This window comes from Gordionus sp. m RMFG-2023, chromosome 1 (genome assembly GCF_954871325.1).
Source record: "Gordionus sp. m RMFG-2023 chromosome 1, tfGorSpeb1-WG-v2, whole genome shotgun sequence".
Lineage (NCBI taxonomy): Eukaryota > Metazoa > Nematomorpha > Gordioida > Chordodea > Parachordodidae > Gordionus > Gordionus sp. m RMFG-2023.
The window spans coordinates 36,980,100-37,002,642 of NC_088775.1; the positions used below are offsets into that span (position 1 = coordinate 36,980,100).

Below are 22,543 nucleotides of genomic sequence, written 5' to 3' on the forward strand. Positions count from 1 at the left end.
TTTTATTTAAATTAAATGATCTATCAAAATATTTATAATCTTTTATTAGCTTTTAAAAGTAATAAATTTGTTAGGCCCGGCCTGGCCCGGATCTATTAAAAATTTTTATAGGCCCGGTCCCATATATTTAAAAAAATTGAAATACGGTCCGGCCCTAAGCCCGGCAGGTCTATCATATTTTATTTATTACTAAAAACATAATTTTTATTAGATCAAGAGGACAATGACTTGAGTCAAACTCAAAGCTCTTTTTCAGAAGCAAATACGTCTTCTTCTTCAATAATACCAAATAATAATTTCAATATCGGCGGTTTTATTCGTCGCTTCGATGGGGAATTTTTTAGAAGAAACATCTAATTCACATGATAATGAGGATATCAAAAAATCAGCTAAATTGATGCTGACTAAATGTGAGGCCTACGAAGGCTTTTTTTGTACCCTAACAAATTACATATCTAGCTTTCTAGATCCGAAAACAAAATAAAAATATATGCCAAAATGCATATTAAATAAAAAATATGACAAAGAATTCAAAGAAATTTACAAAGTTTATGCCTGGCCAACATACCAAGCAACGGCTTATGAGTTTACTGATGATATTCGTTGTAATTGAAAAGGAAGAAATAAATTTAATATAATACATAAAATGTCAGTTATTTTCTGACAGGGGAATTAAGTTTTCCTTGGGGGAAGAAGAAGAGATGATGATCACATGGGGTTTCATTGTTAGGAAAAACCCCTAGTTGGAGATATTGGATTAATGGTAGAAGATGTCAGCGGTGGACCTTTGGGAGATGAAGAATTGGATAATTATGATTTATTATATTATATTTTTCTTAATAGATTAGATTGTTGTTTTATTATGGATAAATATAATTTTGAATAAATGGGTTATGTTAAATATGGATCGTCGTTAATGGTCAATGGTATTTATTTAATATTAGAATTATTTTGGATTGTTAAGTTATATAATTGAGAGTTATGGTAAATATGGATCTTCTTTAATGGTCAATGGTATTTATTTAATATTATTAGAAAGAATTATGTTGGATTGTTAAGTTATAATTGAGAGTAAAATGCATTTTTATTATATCTAAGTTAACTTGTAAAAGTGTGTTTTCGCGATTATATATTGAAAGGTATCGGCGATATTATATTATAAATCATCATAAGGGAAGACGATTCGACAAATTCCCTGAACGTCTTCAAGGCGTCTCGATACAATTCAAAAAGGTGAGTCGATACAATTCAAAGGGGTGATTCGATACAATTCAAAGAGGTGATTCGATACAACACCACCACAGAGAGAGGGACGCTGGGCTTGTGAAGGGTGGGCATGCTGTAATTGTTGAAAAAGGAAGAAATAAATTTAATATAATACATAAAATGTCAGTTATTTTCTGACAGGGGAATTATGTTTTTCTTGGGGGAAGAAGAAGAGATGATGATCACATGGGGTTTCATTGTTAGGAAAAACCCCTAGTTGGAGATATTGGATTAATGGTAGAAGATGCCAGCGGTGGACCTTTGGGAGATGAAGAATTGGATAATTGTGATATATTATATTATATTATTTTTAATGGATAGATTGTAGTTGTTTTATTATGGATAAATATAATTTTGAATAAATGGGTTATGTTAAATATGGATCGTCGTTAATGGTCAATGGTATTTATTTAATATTATTAGAAAGAATTATTTTGGATTGTTAAGTTATATAATTGAGAGTAAAAGGCATTTTTATTATATCTAAGTTAACTTGTAAAAATGACTCGCAACCTTACTCAGTTATTACTCATAATAAGCTGCGAAAGTAAATATATATACTTAGAAATATAATTAACCTTGTATTTTTATATTTATTTTCAGAGAGGCTATTGATAGCCCAAATCCCACGAGAGATGAAATCGTGGAACATCTCAAGGAGTCAACAAATATATTGGATTGGTGGGCAAAGAACGCCGAAACATATCCCACTTTGTCGTTAATGGCTAGAGATTATTTAGCTCAACAAAGTACAAGTGTTGCAAGTGATCAGCAGGGAGGTTGATTGTATGACAAAAAAAAGAAATAGGATGGCTTCACAAACCCTAAAACAATGCCTGTGCCTGAGTTATTGGGACGTAGATCTTTTGGAATAAATGTAAATATTAATGTATACTTTGTTGTGATTGTGTTTTTAGACCATTTTAACATATATTTATTTAGTCCGAATAATATTTTTTTAAACTTTAAACAAGAATTTTACCTTCCCTCCCCTCTCCCAAAAACTTAGTAAAATTTAATGATTATTTAATTCTTCCAATATATCTTTATATTTATTTTGAAGCTTTCCGGAAGAAAAAGATTTGGCAAATAAAGATGAACAAGACAATATTTTTATATATTTTATTCAATTTTTTAATATATTTTATTCGATTTTTTTATTGTAATTTTATAATTTTATTTACCATGATTTATAAAGATTTATATAAATAAAATGAAAAAATTTCAAAGCGTAGTCGACTAAATTTGAGTTATAATTTTTTTTAATAGACAAGCCCTTATTGTTTTGAAGAAATCAATAAATTACTAAAATTCAGGTCATTATTTCAGGAAAAAAAAGAAGATAGTTTGGGGTTCATAAATTCTATGAGTTTTTTAAAAAAAAATATATCAATTAAACATCTTAATCCTCAAAATTTGCCTCTTATTACCTCATCCTTGAAGATTATAATCTTTTATATTTCAATTTCAATCAGAGGTAATAATAAATACGACTTCATAACTCGAGTCGCGACTTGAGTTCACGATTCAAGTTCATAACTTGAGTCGTAGAAACAAATCGACTTATCGACTCAAAACTTGACTTGAGTTTTGAGTCGATTTAAACTCGACTTGAGTCGTAGTTAAGTCGACGCGGCTGAGTCGTTTAACAACACTACTATAAATCCTTGTTTGCACTAGGCTAAATAATGTGTCTCTATAAGTCCTTGCTTGTATTAAGCTAAAATCATGCTCGCAATCCACAGTATTATCGTATAATTATGGTGAATGGTATTAGTTATCATTATTGTCATTATTCACCCTTTAATAATTACTCCGGGGAAAAAAAACTTGAATGTAGTCCACTTCCTTCCAATGATTACTGTTCTAGTTTAGGTGTACTTTTAGGTGTATTTTGTTTTTTTATTTTTAGCTTTTCAGTCAAAATATATAAAGTGTAAAATAAGTGTAAAAAAATAAAATTTTATGATAAAAACTTCTAGTATTTGAGCAATAACTAAATTGAGCATCTTTAATTAATTAATAAATATATATTTCAGAATCATCATTAAATTTGGAGTCTATTAATGTATATATATATATCTAAATTTTATATTTACTAGAAAAAGGTAAATTAATTCATTTTAAAAATATCTTCAAGCTTTCCCTATTCATTAACCTCTTTCTCAAAAACTTTATTATAATCCTAAAAATTTATACCCTCTTAGACGTACCTCAATTTTCAAATTTTCTAATTCATTAAAATAATTTAAATCTTAATCTCTCTTTAATCATAACTCATGATTAAAAGTTTCACTTCCATTTCCATGCAAGCTTGGTAGATTCATCGCTTCCCGTCTTAGCTAATTTTTATTTCGTCAGCTTTCACCCTATGCTTAAATCTTGTTAGCCAAAGCCCTGACCATTTTGAACAATTCTGTAGTCCCAAACACACGAGTACCCTCTTCGTGTTTATAGAAAGATTGGAATATTCTATTCACTTAAGGCTTCGTCTCTTATCTAAAGTCGAGCCTTCACGATGAGGGAGATGATAGACTTACGCCAAATGGCGTATTAGCAAGAAATAAAAGCTATATTTTTTTCTTATTTATACGCATTCGAATCGATAAAAAGTTACGTAGTGGTCAAGAAAATGGTGTATAAATAATATCGTAAACGAAATTCAATTACCTCAGAATTTAAAATTAGTATTTAGAGTATTATATTCACAAAAAAGTACAGACCTTATTGTTAATAGTAAATTATATATTCTAAGGTATGATTATATCTATTGCCAGCTATTCAGTAATATGTTATATATCATTTTTTAAATTTTGGCCTTGGAGTTGTTAATTTTTAAGGATATTTTTTGATATATAAAATAAAAATAAGATGACAATGAATTAGGAAATTTAGAATGATTGAGAAAAGAATATATATAAAGAAATATATTTTTAATTATATTGTATGTCTTATTTAAAGGTTACTTTGAAACATTAAAGTTTTTACCTTGTGATGACTTATTCTATTAAATTGACACACAACAATCCTTAGCAAGCTTCAAATACAAACTTAGGATTTACAGTATTGAATTCCCAAAAAAATAAATTGACTTTATTTATTGTTAATAGTAGATTATATATTCTAAGGTATGATATCTATTGCCATCTTTTCAGTAAAGTTATATATCATTTTTTTAAATTTTGGTCACTGCCCCCGAAAACTACGCGCCCCTATGCCCCTATTAAAAAAGCTTAATTTAAATTATTTTATTTTAGAATCGTATTAAGCTTCATAAGATAAGGCAGAAAATGTTTTATTTTATTTTTTTTTAAAATGGTAACATAGTAAAATTTTTAAAAAATTATTTTTTTAAATGACTAATAATTTATAAAAAATGAACATAGATTCACGTAGAGCTTATTAAAAGGTATTAAAATGGTTAATGTTCTCTTTTTAAACTTTTTATAACCTAGTGGGCTTTTAAAAAAACAAAAATTTTTTTTTGACTAGACTACGCGCCCCTACGCGCCTCCTTTCAAACAAGCTTAATTCATAAAAATTTAAGCGTAATCGTATTAAGCTCATAAAAGGAATCAAAAAATCTTAATATTAAGTTTAGAAATTATTTATAACTTATTGAGATTTGGAAAAAACACTTAATTTCTTCTTTTTTTGACTAAACTACACCCCTTACGCGCCTTCGTTGAATATACATTATTTTTTAAAAAATGAATACAGAATCATGTATAACTTTTCAAGGAGATTCAGAAAATGGTATTATTTATTTTTTTTTAAAAAATATTTATATTATCAAAAGAAATTTTTTTTAACTACGCGCCCCCTATCAAAGAAGTTTATTTCATAAAAAATTAGAGCATAATCGTATTATGCTCATTAAAAGGAATCAATAAATGTTAATATTAGTTTATAAATGATTTATAACTTATTGAGATTTGGAAAAAACACTTAATTTCTCATTTTTTTTGACTAAACTAATACATTATTTTTAAAAAATGAATACAGAATCATTTATAACTTTTCAAGGAGATTCAGAAAATGGTATTATTTATTTTTTTTAAAAAAAATATTTATATTATCAAAAGAAATTTTTTTTGACTAAACTACGCGCCCCCTATCAAAGAAGCTTATTTCATAAAAAATTAGAGCATAATCGTATTATGCTCATTAAAAGGAATCACTAATTGTTAATATTAGTTTATAAATGATTTATAACTTATTGAGATTTGGAAAAAACACTTAATTTCTCATTTTTTTTGACTAAACTAATACATTATTTTTAAAAAATGAATACAGAATCATGTATAACTTTTTAAGGAGATTCAGAAAATGGTATTATAAATAATTTTTTATTATCAAAAAATACTTTTGACTAAACTACGCGCCCCCTATCAAAGAAGCTTATTTCATAAAAAAATTAAAGCATAATCGTATTAAGCTCATTAAAAGGAATCAAAAAATGTTAATATTTAGTTTATAAATTATTTATAACTTATTGAGATTTGGAAAAAACACTTAATTTCTTCTTTTTTTGACTAAACGCGCCCCTGTTAAATATACATTATTTTTAAAAAATGAATACAGAATCTTGTATAACTTTTCAAGGAGATTCAGAAAATGGTATTATTTAATTTTTTTTAAAAAATATTTTTATTATCAAAAAAATTTATTTTTGACTAAACTATGCGCCCTAGGGGCCTGGCGACGCTACGGCCTCGTGGGCATTTTTTTATAGCGGCCTCATTTTTATGGGGGCTTCGCCCTCATATCCTTCTATTTTGCTGGCCTTTGGCCTGCTTTTATCCGGCCTTCGCCCGGGTTACCTTAAATGGCTTCTTCTAATTACATGATTTTTATTACCTCTTATTTTTGAAAATAAGTTCAAACGATTTACATTTTTAATAAAAATAGAATCGTGTGAGACGATAAGCATATAAAATGCTTCTAATTTTTCTTGGCCTATATTAGCTAACAACCTTTTTTTTTATAATTTTTAATTTACTGAATGTTCTCTCGCAATTAACCTGCGTAAATGACAAAGTTAAAATGTATTCATATGCCAAAATAAATTAGTTTATGCACTTGTGTGCATATTGTATCTTTTAAGAATTTTATACACGCATATTATACACTTCATTTATTATCACACTCTGAGTTATCATATTGTAATATTCCATCAACTACATTTGACTTCTCACTGGTACATACGATATAATAGTCCGTTTCATTTAATTCTACTATTAAAACACTGGCAAATGAACACAATTCGTTACATAATTTAACACTCAATATATTTGCCAATTGTGCCAGTTTTTCTAAGGCCTTTTCAGAAATACCTTTACAATTTATTTCATCAAAATGCATTGGACCCCCCCCCCCCCCCAAGTCAAAAAATGCAGATGCCGGATATATTTTTCAAAAATATTATTGTTTATATTAATTTATATGTTAATATTTATTCGTTTCTCATATTAAATATATATTATATTACATTTATTATCATATTCATAAGTTATTTTATCAATTAATTTCGATTTCAAGTTTTCTGGGGTAATATTTACTTATTATTTTCAAATTTTTAGTGGCGTAATATTTATCTACCATTTTCAAATTTCTAGTCAAATAATAATTATTTCTGAAACTTCTGGTCCAACAGGGAAAAAGAAATTGCAACCTTGTCCAACGAGATAGAGTATCGGCCATCCAGCAGTAACAGCTTTTAAGGAGTTAGAAGAGCCGATTATTTGCTATTACTGAAATATCACAATGGCCTGAAAGAAATATTCCTCAGAAGCAAGAAAATTATTGGATTCAATGCTTATTCCAAATTTTATTTCTCATTAGAATGTATTATTTAATTATACAATTATTTTAAGTATTACTTTTCAAAAACATGACATTAACTTGATTAAGAAGATGAGAATAGCGGAGAGCATTTGATCAGAACTCAAGGAAATTATGGCTAATGTTGATGAAGAATTTCATATTTTATATTTTATTGTTGAGTCAAAAGCAGATATACGTGTTTAATATTTGTCTCCCTCGACTTGTAGCAAGGCAAGCTCATCGTTAAAACATTAATATTGGATCAGTAGAAGAGTATATCTTAGATACAGATACATTTATAATATAACCCAAATAAATGAATGATAGAAAAAAAAATATTTGTTAGATTTTTATTATGAAGATGTTAAAGTATCTTATGATGCCTTACTAGCTGGATACTATGTTTATAAGATTAACTATGGTTGATATAGTCCCAAAAAATGCTATGGATGCTCTGCATTATTTCAAACACATTTTAGATTAAATTCCCAAGGGTTTATAAACTCTTCCCATTAGTAAACTAATGAGATAACATTCTCTTTTTTAAGAAGAATAACAGAGACCTGCAGAAGTACCATTTGCAGGGCACAGCCCGGATTTTTTTAAAGATTTCTTACGGCCCGGCCTGGGCTTTTTTAAAAAAATTTTTAGGACCGGCTCGGCTTTTTTTGAAATATTTACAGGCCCTGGCCCGGCTTTTTTTTAAATAAAATTTTCAGGCCCGCCCGGGTTTTTTAAAAATAAATTATATTTATTTTTGATTTTTATAGCTAATAATAATGATTTCAAATATAGGCTGTTTTAAAAAATACAGCCCGGCCTGGGTGTTTTTTTAAAAATAATTCAGGCCCTGCTTGGGTGTTTTTTTTTTAAAAATTCAGGCCTGGCAGGGGTGTTTTTTAAAAAAAATTGGGCCCAGCCCGGGTATAATTAAAAAAATTAAAATACTGTCCGGCCCAGGGGCCGGGCCTGCAGATCTCTGAAAAACACCAAGAAGTACAACATCTGAAAGTAGATTGAAAGGTTTGGATCTTTTGAATATACATAGGCATTTGACGACCAGCAAGGATGAGATAATTGAAAAATTAGCTCAATCCCAACGAAGATTGGATTTTACATTGTAAATATATAACACACAAAATACAATTATTCCTAAGAAACTTTTTGTGTAAAGGCTCAAAAAATTCAAATTTCTATTTTGGGTCATTTAAGTGATTCTTTACATATAATTTTTTTATAATTCACATTAATTTAAAATTGTGTATTAGGAATAGTTATTAGTCCTAATAAATTTATGCTTGATATTTTTAAAAAACATATTTCTCAAAAAATTTATTATCCCCCCTCCCCCCCAGACCAAATTCCTGCGTACGCGCCTGACCAAACTTAATTTGATCTTTTCTAAAAAAAATCCTTTTTGTCTAATTTTGTTCTTTCTTTTTTCTCTCTATCTTTATAGATACAGAACCCCTTCCCCCGCTTCCAAAAAAATAATATTGACCCCTAAATATAATTTGCACCCCCCGTCCCAATTCTCAACTGAAACTTCCTAGCTACAGGCCAAGTTGGTTTTTAAATTTTAATACAAGTAGTGGGAGGGGCATTTACGGTAACTGACTATAGCACGATAACAGGAGCTAAATATTTATTTGATTATATATTGTTTTGTGTGATTGAAAATTTAGAAAATAAATAATAACACAAAATTAAATATTTTTATACAAATGCATTAAGATTATAAGTGGTAAACAAGATAAAAAAAGGTATACTATATAATAAAAATTTTCTAAAAAAGGAATCATTAATAAAATAATTTTTTCAGATTATTTTTCACTCGAGACATATCATCTTGATGCTTTTTAATAGAAGCCCATAAAATAAATTATATATTGAAAATGATTTTAAAAAGTTCTTACCGTTTTATTCATAATTTTTTCGTAAATTTTATCCATTTCTTGTTTCATTTCGTTCATAAGATTCGCCCTTTGGCTATTATGAGTATTTTCTAATTCATGAAAATCCTAACAAAATAATTAATTTAAAAATTCACAAAAGAAACCTCTAGGCAGGGCGTATTTATTAAAATGGTAAAAAATAAATAAAGCTTATTAGTTTATGTTTCGAATTATATAAGCTGTGCTTATTTATTTCCGTTTTGAGAAAAACGCCATGTTTAGAAAAGGCCATATATTTACTTTAAGAAATGCTTGACTAGTATCTTTTAGAACTTTTAAATTTTTAATTTGACAAGATCTTTGTTGATGAATTAACTGAATTTGTTGCAATAAATATTTCTATAAAAAAATTTCAATTTGTAATATAAAAAAATAATTAAGCTTGAGAATATATGAACTTCAGTCTTCTCTAAATGCTCTTTAAGATTGTTATTATCCTTTTCCCATCCCATAAAGGTATTGTCCATTCTTTCCTTAAAACCATCAAGTATTTTATTTCTGATATAAAGGTCTGTTCATAAAATAAAATTTTGCAATTTATACCTTTCCTCGCTCTGAACTTTCGAATTTTGTTGAGCCTTTTGTTCAAAATTATTATATAATGTTTGAGTCCAATTTTCAATTCTTTTCTGTTTGGTGCCAATTTGTTTCGATATATTTTCTAGTATAATAAGATTAAATTTGAAGACTTTTTAAGAAATATCTAAAATTATACCTTTAAATATATCCAAAACTTCGGCTAAATCAGTTCTTTTAAGCAATAATTTATTAATATCATATTAATATATATAACTTCTCTTCATCATTTTTATGAGATAATATTTTTCTCTTCCTAATTTTATTATGATTCTCTTTTACAACTTTCTCTTTTTCTGCCAAACCATATAAAAATGAAAGATTTAAAAAATAAAAACCTGGAGAAATATCTTCAAAACTAATTGATAGAGAGTCATCTAGACCTAGAGCATCATCATTCACTTTAGTAAAATTATTTTTCAAGTTTCTTTTAGCAGACATTTTATAAAAATTTTCTTGAAATAAATAACAATTATAAGCAGACGATAATCAACCCAAATTTAACTTTATTCTAAAAAAATTGATTAAATTAATAAATTATCATTTTTTAAAAATAATGAAATATGAAAAATTATACACTTGAGGTGAGTTTACTTATATTTAAAAAATTTATATAGCATGGATGTGCTAGTATTGCTTATCATTTTCAAAAAAATCGGTTCCCACATTTTCAATATTTTTTTTGTTATCTTATGATTTTATGGAAACTCACTAAATCACGGGGAAATTTTTAACATTATTTTTATTTTATTTTTTTAATTAAAAAATTTTTTTTTTATTGTTTGGTCTGGTAGAATGAAGTCATATTTTAATTATAACAATTTGATTTAATAGTCCTAAGCCTAACTATTTTATTGTTTGTAATTTTACAATTTTAATAAAATTATAATAACTGAAAACAATATTATATATATATGAGTATCAATTAAATCATATTTAATTTTATGGGTCATTCAATTTCAAAGATTTAAAACCCAACAATGCCCCAAATTAAACAAGTGCTTATTTAATTAACAAATCTAAAAATAACTATTTCTTCTCTGAAATATCAACCTTTTTCACAAAATAAAATTTATTTTAAAAAATTGATTAATAAATAATTTAGTATTTGATTTAATAGTCCTAACTTAATAGCTTCATAAAACACGTCTTGTATTTATTGTGAAATTAATGAATTATGAAAATTTTCACAAGTTTTTTTAAATACTCCCTTTTATTGTAAAATAATGAATTATGATAAAAATTTCCACCAAAATGCAGATGATCATTTATTTATTATTTTATGTAAAAAAAAAATTTTTTAAAAAAAAATAAAAAAAATAATATTAAAAAAAAATAAATAAATAAAAAATAATATCAAAAATTTCGCCGTGATTCAGTGAGTAACCCCCTCATCATATCTCTCATCCTCGGGGTATTTGACATAAAAAATTTAAGCCGGGCAGGACATGTTTAAATAAAAAAATAAGTCAAGACCTTGTAAATCTCTGATTTTTCTTAAAATTTTAATAGGTTACCACTTGCATTAAAATTTTATAAAATTGTTTTGAATTTCAAGCTAATATTTCAATTTTTTTTAATACTATTTGTAAAACAATTGTAATATGATTTGTATTTTAAGAGCTGTTAACTAAAAATAAAATTCCAAATCTATAAATGATAAGTAAATTTACAAAAAATTAGTTATTTCTGATATGATCCAATTACAAATACACAATATAGATATCAAGCACAATGGATTTATAAAACGGATATTGAAAAATAGATATAGAGGAGAGTTATAAGAGTATGTTTGTTGCGGAAAAATTAGACAATATATATTGAAGGGCCGAAAAAATCATAAAAATATTTAACTGGTTGGGCTAGACTTTTTTAAAGATTTTAAAGTGCCGGGCCGAGAAAATAATTTAATTGCCCGGGCATTCGTACAAAAAATTTCGGGCTGGGCCGGGCAATTTGTACAAAAGTTATGAACAGGTCGGGCTTTGTCTATCTCTAGGGAGACCAGGGCTAGTCGGCGCAAGGGGTTTGTCGATTCAAAGGATTTTATTTTAAAACAAGTAGCGTTTAAAAATTGAAATTTAGTTCTAAAATAAAATTCTATAATATCTAATAAACACAAGGAAGGCAGGTATTAAAATAGTAGAAAAAGTATAATTTATTTTATTATTTCATTTTTATAAAAATTACAACTGATAAACTTACAATTTTTACAGCTATATATACACATTAATATTTACATGTTAACATTAATATAATTTAAAAGGTTCTTAAAAAAAGAAAAGATTTTTACAAAAGGTAAAAGTAAAACTATTCAAATTACAGGTTATCAAAAAAGAAATGTTTTTTACAAAAGGTCATAAGTTACAAAGTAAAAAGTATTTAAATTATATATTAACAACAATATCCATATTTGGAGATGAAAATAATTTATAATATTTAATTATTTAAATTTTTATCTGTTGTGACTTGTTTTTGACGTGAAATTACAATATTTTCAAAACATGACAAAATGGACATTATATTTATATGAAAGTTAAATATCTATTTTAATATTTGGAAAAGTTTCAGATTGATATATAATGCTTAAATATATGTTAAGTTCAAATTAGTAATATTACCACCATTGAGGTTAGTAGAATCGTGGCTAATCGGCGCAATCAATCAATTTTTATTATATTATTATCAGGCTTGTTAATCGATCCTTTTAAAAAGATCGAATCCCGATCACAATCTTTTCAAAAAAGGAGGACCGAAATCCAGGATCGACCTTATTTTTTAAAAAAAGATCAAGATCACGATCCTTTTCTTATTTAAATTTCTGAAGAAAATTACTGAGCTCTGCAAAATTAATTAATATAAAAATAATAAATAATAAATTATTGTAAATGAATAATATAATATAAGTATAACAATAGTTATTATCATTTAAACATCCACTTCTTTCATATGTTTAGCTTTACTAAACAAACGCTCCACAGTGTTTGATGGTAAAGGTGTGTTATATTCAGTAAATATTTTTTTTAATTAACATAAGTATTAAAAATATTTATTGAATCATCATTTGAATAAAAAAAATTATTAATGGAACGAGCATTTTGTGAAGATTTTTTCAAAAAGGGTATTTATTTCATCCATAGATTCATTTGAAGCATCGTGTGGTTGACCATGTATATTTTCCAAATGGGCAATTAACCTCTATTTTATCAACAGATTTTAAGGCATATTAATATAAGGCCAATTTAGCTTAAATTTTGGGTGAATTATTGCTGCCAATATGTTACTGTCATTATACAGTGAAGGAAATTTATATAAGAAATGATAATTAAATTATTATACATCAATAGTAGATGTATTATCTCCTAAATCTATAATAAAAGACATTATTTAAACCTAGAATTTATTTATATTATATATAATATAATTAAATAAATAAAACTTGTAGGCTCTAAATTTCGTTCTTGATAAAATTTAGGAAATTATTGAAATATTAAATATGGTGAAATGGAAGTTGATAAAATATGATTAGTGTTGTTAAACGGCTCCTTTTGAGCCCATTTCTTGGAACGGCTAACTCAATTTTTCAGACAAAAAATTTTTACCTAAGCCTCGAGATTTCGATAATATATGTCTAGACCTTTATTCCTTCTATGAGAAAAATCTTCAAAGCTTGCCTAAAATTTTTCTGGGTGAAATATTGAGTTAGCCGTTTTTAAAAATAGGTTCAAAACGAGCCGTTTAAGAAAAGATGTAGATAGATATTTTATTTTTAAATAATATTTTGATTTAATTTTCAAAATTTTTATTTTATTTATTGCTATTTATAAAAATTAATTTCTAAAAGGATCGGGATCGAATATTTAAAAAAATGATCTCGATCACGATCCTTAATTTAGGTCAGAATCATAAATCCGGGGAAATAGACAAATTTAGGATCGAATCCAGGATCGGCGATAATTTGACTCGATCCTTTAACAACCCTGATTATTATGGTACCCAAATATGTATGCAAAATTCAAAATAGGAAAATTTTTACTAAAAAGATTATGAAGAAGTTATAAAACTGTATAAAAATGATATCTCATTAAGAAAAATACCATTTATTACAGGTTAAAATATAAAATAATACATTTCAATTTTAATATAATTAACAGACCTAAATATTTTGCAACTAAAATCTTCATATATATATATTGTGATATATTTATATATGGTGTATTATATATATTGTCACAGATATAATATATGTTGCATATATAAATTTTAACCTGATAATAAGATCAATCATTTAAAATGAATTATATCCAGCAAACATATATATATATCTATTTTAATTGACAATATAATATGATTCAAATTAATACATTTTATTGGATATAAACATTTTAATTATCAGATTATAATTTTGGCCTGATAATAAAATCAAATCATGTTATATATTTAAATGTAGAATTGGATATATTTTGAGTAAATTTATTATTAATAAAAAATAAATAAAAACATAATAAAAAATTAATAGATGTGTGTATTATATGTTAACAGAATTATAAAAATTTTCATAATTTAGAAGATTGATTTCAATGTAGAGTATGTAAAGATTGGGCGCAGGGTTCTCTGCCAGTTATTTTATTTATTATAATTGTAAATAGAATATTATATAAATAAAGCATCTATATATTAAAATCTGAAATTTTTTTTAAGCCTAATTAACCACATCCGACTAACCACGGGTTCGGGGATACTGGGTTCAAAAAATGACTTTTACTAAAACTTTTGTAGAGAGAAAATTATTAAATATTTAAAAAATATAACAATATATATTTATAAGTAGATATTTAAGGTATAGATTGTATACGATCTTATACGATCATTAATTTCGGAGCTATGATAATTTTGACAAAAATTGCGCCGACTAGCACTGGTCTCCCCTACTCAGAATGACATTTGTTATATTATATAAAAAACAGTTATATGTAATAATCAATTTAGAGCGACATTTTATCACGCGACACTTTATCATGCGACACTTTAGCGACACTTTGTCATGCGACACTTTAGCGACACTTTATCATGCGACACTTTATCATGCGACACTTTATCATGCGACACTTTATCATGCGACACTTTATCATGCGACACTTTATCATGCGACACTTTATCATGCGACACTTTATCATGCGACACTTTATCATGCCGATACTATGTCACGATAACATTTTGTCACGACACTTAATCACGATCACACTTTATCATGGCCACACTTTATCACGACCACACTTTATCACGACGACACTTTATTATGATATACTTAAAACTTAATTTAATATATTTTAAATTTAAATTTTAATAATATCTGATTTTTTGGCCTTTCCGTTTAAATTTAATATTTAAAAAATTTCATTTAATTTTCATAAATCATAAGTATAATTTTTTTTAACTTAATTATTATCTTATAGGAAACGGGAGACATAAGGAATAAGAATGATTTCAATTCATACTTTTTATTAGTAAGTAACTCAACACGTCACGAGTAAAAAATATAAATTATTTATAAAATATTTAATTCCATGAAATGGGCAATAGCTTTTTAAAAATGTTAAAGAATCCTATAGTGCATAATTTGAAACACATATCTGAAATCGTTTTTTTGTATCTTCATCTTTCTTTGAGAGTGCGGTGTTTGGTTATTTATGCCGTTGTAATGATTTATAAAGGGCTGACTTATTTGGCATAACCATCAATGTATTATTATCATTAATGTAGTTGCGCGGATCAATGAAGGACTAGAATACCCACTTAATTTTGATTTCATCTCTGATATATGTTTTCTATCATTGGAAATGTCATCTTCATGAGTATGATCAAGGGGACTTCTAAAAATATTATAAAATTTTGTTGTTATAAAAGAATTGCATTTTTGAGATTTATTTTTGGCGCACCTCCAGCATATTGAATTATTTTTATTTGTTCTAAATTTCGTATATTCATAATTTTGATAAGGGTAGGTTTATTTTTTGATGTAAATCCAAATTCTAACATTAAAATTAATAAAAATATATTTTTTAATATAAATATAGAAAATTGAGCTATTAAAGAAAAAAATATTATTATATTTATGGATAAATACAAAACCTTAATTTTTAAAAATTATAAATCTTTGTGAAAAAACGATTGATTTAAAAAATATCAATAGATAAATACATTTTTTCAAGAATTTTGAGATAAGAATTTTTTTTATTGTTAATAATAAACATAACAAAATACCACACTTAAATTTTCTTATTTATAATTTTTAAGTGTCGCGTTATAAACTGTCGCATGATAAAATATTGTCATGATAAAGTGTCGCAAGATAAAATGAAGCGTGAAAAAATGCCGTCGTGTCCTCATGATTAAGTGTTGCCGTGATAAAATGTCGCCATGATAAATAGTTGCATGATAAAGTGACGCGTGATAAAGTGATTCCAAATCTTAATTTAGAGTTAAAAGGAATTTTAAATTTGAAGAGATTTTATTCCCATAGATAATCTTATTTTTAACGCATAAAAGACATTTTGCCTGTTTAGTTTATAAATCGAAATTGATAATTAACAACTAAAGTTTTTATTTTATTCCTCTAATAAATATATATATAAATGAGATGTGGTATCGATTTCTGAATCGGAATAATTTTTCGCTGCAAAACAAATCGCCTGCCTTTCTAAATCAAATAATATTTTATTGTCTAATTTGTAAATTTTCATCCTCTTTTACTAATTTCATTCTTTATAGCTTATAGAAATTATCAGATGTAATGCTAGATAAATTGACTTTAGAAATCAAAATTATCTACGCGGAATAAGAGCCTTGCAAATCAACCATAAGTCATTTTTGGACTTGAAAAAAATATTAAAAATCTTAAAATATTGGGGCACTCAGAAATATGCAATTTTTTTGAAGTCATTTTTTTTATAAAACATATGACAACAAATTTAACTTTTATAATTTATTACCGTTTTAGTATCAAATTCTTAAAAAATGAATAAATATAATTTTCTATACTCGTTGAATTTTTTGAAATTTCTCTCTATTTATTGTTACCAAGAATTTTATTTAATTTTAAAGAAATTCAATCATATGCTTTTACTTATTTTATAACTCTAATTTCTTTTAAATTTGGGGGAAACATTCAATACCAAAAATGAATGTAAAATCTTTAAACCCGTCCTTTATAATATTTTGCCCCTGAAGTGTGACCTTTATAATTTTTTCCTTTATAACATAATCAAAATATATTACGGTTTGGGTTCTTAATTTTAAGGCAAAAAAATTCAGGCAATTGTATTTTATTAAGTAAAATATTCCCACCAAAGTTATATAAATTCATTCATATAATTTCGGGTTTGAGTAAACTGCAAATGCATTTAAGGAAAGTTCCTGGTTAATAAAGATGTAGATTTCAATGGTTTCCATAGTGTAAATAATCGTGTAATCAAGAAGCCATCATTGTTCATGTAAAGAGTTTTGAAATCAAGAAGTAACCACTGCCCACGAACACCGTCCAACGTAAAAGAGGAACGACACAATGTTAGGATGACAACAAAAGTTATCCTCTTTTTCATATAAAAATAAATTACATCCTTGACATTATCTCTTTTTCATATAAAAATACAATATATCCTTGACATTATTGTAATAATAATCTACTAACATAATAATAAATATAATACTACAACGCCCCTTTAATAAAAATCCTGGGCAAAAATATATATATTTTTATATCACTATATTATATATATTTTTTTATATCACTATGCAAAAAAAATTAATCAGCATAAAAGATTCACATATTTTTTTTAAACATTATTTTTATGTCTTTATTTTCTTTATCGCTTCATACACACCATCAGATCTTCAATGATACTCATCTCAGTATTGTTTTAAAGGGTCGATTCTAACGTTGTCATCCTTCTTTCTTTTAAGCGATTTTCGTAGTATCCGTCATAAATTTGTTGTCATCCTAACATTGTGTCGTTCCTCTTTTACGTTGGACGGTGTTCCTGGGCAGTGGTTACTTCTTGATTTCAAGACTGTTTTACATGAACAATGATGGCTTCTTGATTACACGATTATTTATACCATGGAAACCATTGAAATCTACGTCTATATTAACCAGGAACTTTCCTTAAATATTTTCCTTTTTTACAATTTTCTCTTTCAACCATTTCTATGCACTCTCTTCCGCAATTGATCCCTGTGCCTGACACCTTCACTATTATCATCAAACTTTACCCTATTTAATTTGTTTCCCAAATTTTCTATTACTACCTGACACCTTCACTATTATCATCAAACTTTACCCTATTTAATTTGTTTCCCAAATTTTCTATTACTACACCTTTCTCCCATTTTTTTGTACTTCCATATAATCTAATCCCTACTAACTATCCCACAGTGTATTCTAATTCCCTTCCATCAATATCCTCTACAATTACCGCAGTTTTACTGGGTACTAACATATCCAAAAACATCCTTACCTTCCGACCTATCATTTTTTAGGCCGGAGACAAACCATTATTACCCATCGCATTATTATAATACAAATGCTTCACCCACATTTCTCCTTTTCCACTTTTGGTTTTCTTCACCATCCTTTAACCATCGCTACCATCCGTTCCGCCTGTCTATTGGAACTGGGATGATACGGTGGCGTTAACACATGATCTACACCCTTTTTTTCACTGAATCTCTTGAATTCTTCCCCGATAAAAGCTGGTCCACCATCCGATACTACAGTTTTCGGAATACCAAACTTCGACCATACTTTTTTAAAATGTTTAATCACAATATTTGCGGTTAACCCCATGAATTTCTTCAAATTCTATCCATTTGAGAACGCATCTACACTTAATATATACTTCTTTCCTTCATATTCGAAAAAATCAATATGAACCCTCTCTCCTGGTTCTACAACTTTTGTCCATGTACTATTATTATCCCTACGGGGCATGTCAGACCATGCATTACAAATCTCACATTATATTCCCAATTTATCAAAATCCTCGTTCATTTTCGGCCACCATACTTATTCTCTTCCCCATTGTTTCATACGAGTAACTCCTTGATGACCCGCATGTATAACATTCAAAATTTTCTCCCTCAATTTTCGGGGTATAACAGCTCGGGGTCCCCTCATAATACAATCGTCCACTATAGTTAATTCTGTTTCAATATTTTAAAAAACTTTATCATCATCTTTCCATGATCTCTTTCCCATTAGACATAATTTAACTACCGCTAATTCTCTATCTTTCCTTGTAAACCTTTGTATATCTTCCCATGTCGTTGGGCTACCTTTTATACTTCGCATTACCGTACGTACAAGACATTCTTCCCGATTATCAATTTTCAAAACCATCAATTTATCCAAACTTCACCCGCACCTAACCTCGACAAAATTCAGGTAAATGGTTCTCTCTTCCCCTTCGATATTTTAAATCTAAATCAAAACTTTTAACTAACAATAACCATCGCTGAAGTCGAGGCGATAACATCAACTCTTTGTTGTCTTTTTTAAATAAATATATCAAGGGCTTATGATCTGTAAAAACAACAAACTTCCTACCTATAAGGTATTCGCGACATTTCGTTAATCCAAAAATCACAGCCAAAACCTCCTGTTCTATCACTGAATACCGCTTTTCTACCTCTCAAAACACTCTTGAGAAAAAAAAACAGGTCTTTCTGTTCCATCTATCAAATGTTTATTACATGCATTTACAGCCAAAACTACTTCCAGATCACTATTAAAACATACTAGAATGGGTTATTTCCCAATTCTCTCCTTTAACGTCCTGAACGCAATCTCTTGTTCCTCTTTCCATTCAAAATGTATCCCTTTCCTTAATAATTCATAACTTCCACAAAACTCGATATAAACCGATGGTAATAATTTACCATTCCCATAAACGACTGGACCTCTATTGGTCGCCTATTCAAATTCGCAATACTCAACAAATTCTTATCTAACGGTTTAACCTCCATTCCATTAATTCTATGACCCAAATATGTCACTTCAGTTACTCCCAACACACTCTTTTCACGACTGGCCTTTATCCTTTATTTCGAATTCTAATAAATACTTCTCGTTATTCCTACAACCAAAACATCATCCATATAATAAAAAACCCCTCTAAACCTTGGAAAACAGCAGCCATTGTCTGAAAAATAGGGGCTGATGCACTTAACCCAAATGGTAATCGACAAAACATAAACAATCCCTTGAATGTCTTAATCGTCAACAACTTCCTAGTCGTTTTTGCCATCGGTAATTGCAAATATGCACACGAAAAATCAATCTTAGAAAAATATTTTCCCCCTTTCAAACTGGCCAAAATTTCTTCTATTCGAGGTAACGGATATTTCACCTCTACAACCCAAGGATTCAATGTCACCCTAAAATTGGCACATAACATCAATTTTCAATTAGCCCTTCTCACAGGAACCAACGGAGTTGCCCATTCACTGTACCCAATAAGACAAATAATTCCATCTTTCACCCAGTTGTCCAACTCTTTTTCCATTTCCGCCCTCCATTCAAATGGAACTCTTCGCACCGGACAATACTGTGGTACAAAACTATTTAAACGGAGATCAACTTCTTAATCCACTAAACACCCTAATTTCTCCTCAAAAATTTCATTATAACTATTCATTAAAACTGCCACTGCAAGCCTCCAATTTTCCAAACTCGACAGTTGTTCCTTTACTTCCCCCACATTAATCTCTTTTTCCTTTTTTTTCTTACAAATTTCGCCGGGAAATTCTGTAACACTGGCATATCTTTCTTTTCATTATCCAGTTCCTTACACTTCTTGACTAAAATTTTCTCCTCTATTCCTTCTGTTTTCGTGACTATTTTTATTTCATCATTATTTCTCTCATTAATACATTTTTTACAAGGTATTTCTTTCTTTACCTCTCTAAGCTTGTCATTTTCCATAATATTAACACTATGCGACAACTCAGTATTACCTTTCTTTTTTTAACTGGAACTATCCGCGTTTGAGACATATTTTCTTTTACAAACTCACTTTTCTGATTACCCATCATACTATTTCCAATGAATCTTTAATTTGATACAATTCTTGATTTTCTATTTCATCGTTCTGAATTTCAACCATTTCATCTCGTTTAATTTCATTTGAAAAGATACCCCAAAAACTATTTAATGGACCAATCTTAACAATCCATTCCCACCCCATAATCGTGTCCACTTTTTTATCAACAATCCACAAATTTAAATAATTAACTATACCATTTATCACAAACGGGACTTCAATTTTTCCTAAATTCTTTATTTCCGATACTTCAAACTGTTTAACCCTCATCTCTTTTTTAATTATATTCTCCTCTGCCCAATATTAACAAAGATTTTCATAACCTACAATCGATATGGCCGCACCTGTATCCAATAGCATGGATATTTTTCTACTTCTCACAACTATTTCCACACGAGGACATTTATCCTTCTCACTTTTGTCCTCTAATTTTAAAATAGGGATTCTATAATCTTTTATAATTTTACCATTTACCAAATCTACATTTCTTTATTTACTAAATCTCTCTTAACTTCTACATTTCCACTCACACGAAATTTCCTTTCATTCTTTAATGTAATAACCTCCATTTTATTACTTTCGCTATCATTTAGTCACCTCTCTCGACATTCTATAGCACTATGTCCTTCCTTTCTGCATTCAAAACACATAACTTCAACTTTACCTTCTCAACATATCATTATTTTGTAGCACTCTTACATTAGACGCCGGTGCTTTATATTTCACTGCCGGAAATGCTTCCCTATTTATCGGTTCTCTTACATAACAATTATCTTTAGCATGCCCCATTTTTCCACATCTTTCACATTGAAATGTTCTTTGATTATTTCCCATAATACGATACGTCGGAACATAACATTTTTCATTACTATGTCCAACTCCTCCACATCTATTACATTTAATCGGTTGCTTGTTAAACATTGCACCGTTCTCAACACAATTTCTACTTATATGCCCAATTCTCTACATGAATAACATTTTACATTTTGCATATTAATCTTTGGACGATTAAATCTATTTGGGAAAAACTTTTTCCCAATTTTCCCTTTCATTTCTCTGCAAGTTCATTGACGTATTATACTCTTTAAAATGATCGTATTCCTTATCATTTCTTCGATCATCTCTTTTGAAAACCCTTTCATTATACCTTTTCTCACAATTTTCTCCATGACTATAATTATTTCGTTTATCATATCTCATTCCATGTTCATCTTTAATCTCTATTTCTTTTTTACTATTAATATCTTTTCGTTCTTCTCCCGATCTAATAATATTAATACTTTTCCTCATTCCTTCTATCATATTTTTATTTAACATTTTCCATATTTCATCTTTTAAATTTAATATCTCTTCCGTCATTCTTTCATTTTCATTAACGTTTTTTAAATCCCTTTCATTTTTCCTTTTTCAAGTTCAATATTTTTCATTTCAACTTCTTCCGTGATTTTTATTCTATCTCTTTCTATAACTCTTTTTATTTTTTCCGATGTAACATGATACCAATTATCCATAAACATATCACTACTACAGCTATAATACAATTATTTCTCTGTGGAACCATTTCCGCATACTTATATATGTTTATACTTCTTTTAGAATTAAACATTTTTTCTTTATTCACAAATTTATAAAAAAATTTTTAAAACTTTTATTATAAATATTTTAACACTGCTAAACGTTAGAAAATATATTAAACTTAATATAATTAATACAATCAAATTATAAAAATACACATCATTTAATATATTCAAAAAAAATTTCTTACCTTTTATTTCTAAGAATCTTATTTATTTTTAATATATTCTTACTGTTGCCTTGTGT

The 22,543-nt window shown here is 27.6% G+C and overlaps 1 protein-coding gene across 1 annotated transcript; it reads right to left on the reverse strand.

Moving 5' to 3' along the window:
* Nucleotides 1-8,696: 8,696 nt before the first annotated feature.
* On the reverse strand, nucleotides 8,697-10,064 carry LOC135924938 (uncharacterized). Its single transcript, XM_065460080.1, has 6 exons — nucleotides 9,962-10,064; nucleotides 9,591-9,708; nucleotides 9,446-9,545; nucleotides 9,288-9,386; nucleotides 9,009-9,113; nucleotides 8,697-8,729 (listed from the first exon to the last, which is right to left on the reverse strand). The coding sequence occupies exons 1-6, from the start codon at nucleotides 10,062-10,064 to the stop codon at nucleotides 8,697-8,699; spliced, it is 558 nt and encodes a 185-aa protein (XP_065316152.1).
* Nucleotides 10,065-22,543: the final 12,479 nt, after the last annotated feature.

Bases quoted from the DNA above. Each gene is read 5' to 3' on its own strand.
- LOC135924938 (XM_065460080.1), bottom strand. From the start codon at position 10,064: ATGTCTGCTAAAAGAAACTTGAAAAATAATTTTACTAAAGTGAATGAT. The intron at 9,709-9,961 runs GTTTTTATTTTT...TTATTATACTAG, and splicing joins TTTTGAAGATATTTCTCCAG to AAAATATATCGAAACAAATT. The intron at 9,114-9,287 runs GTAAATATATGG...TTATTTTGTTAG, and splicing joins CTAGTCAAGCATTTCTTAAA to GATTTTCATGAATTAGAAAA.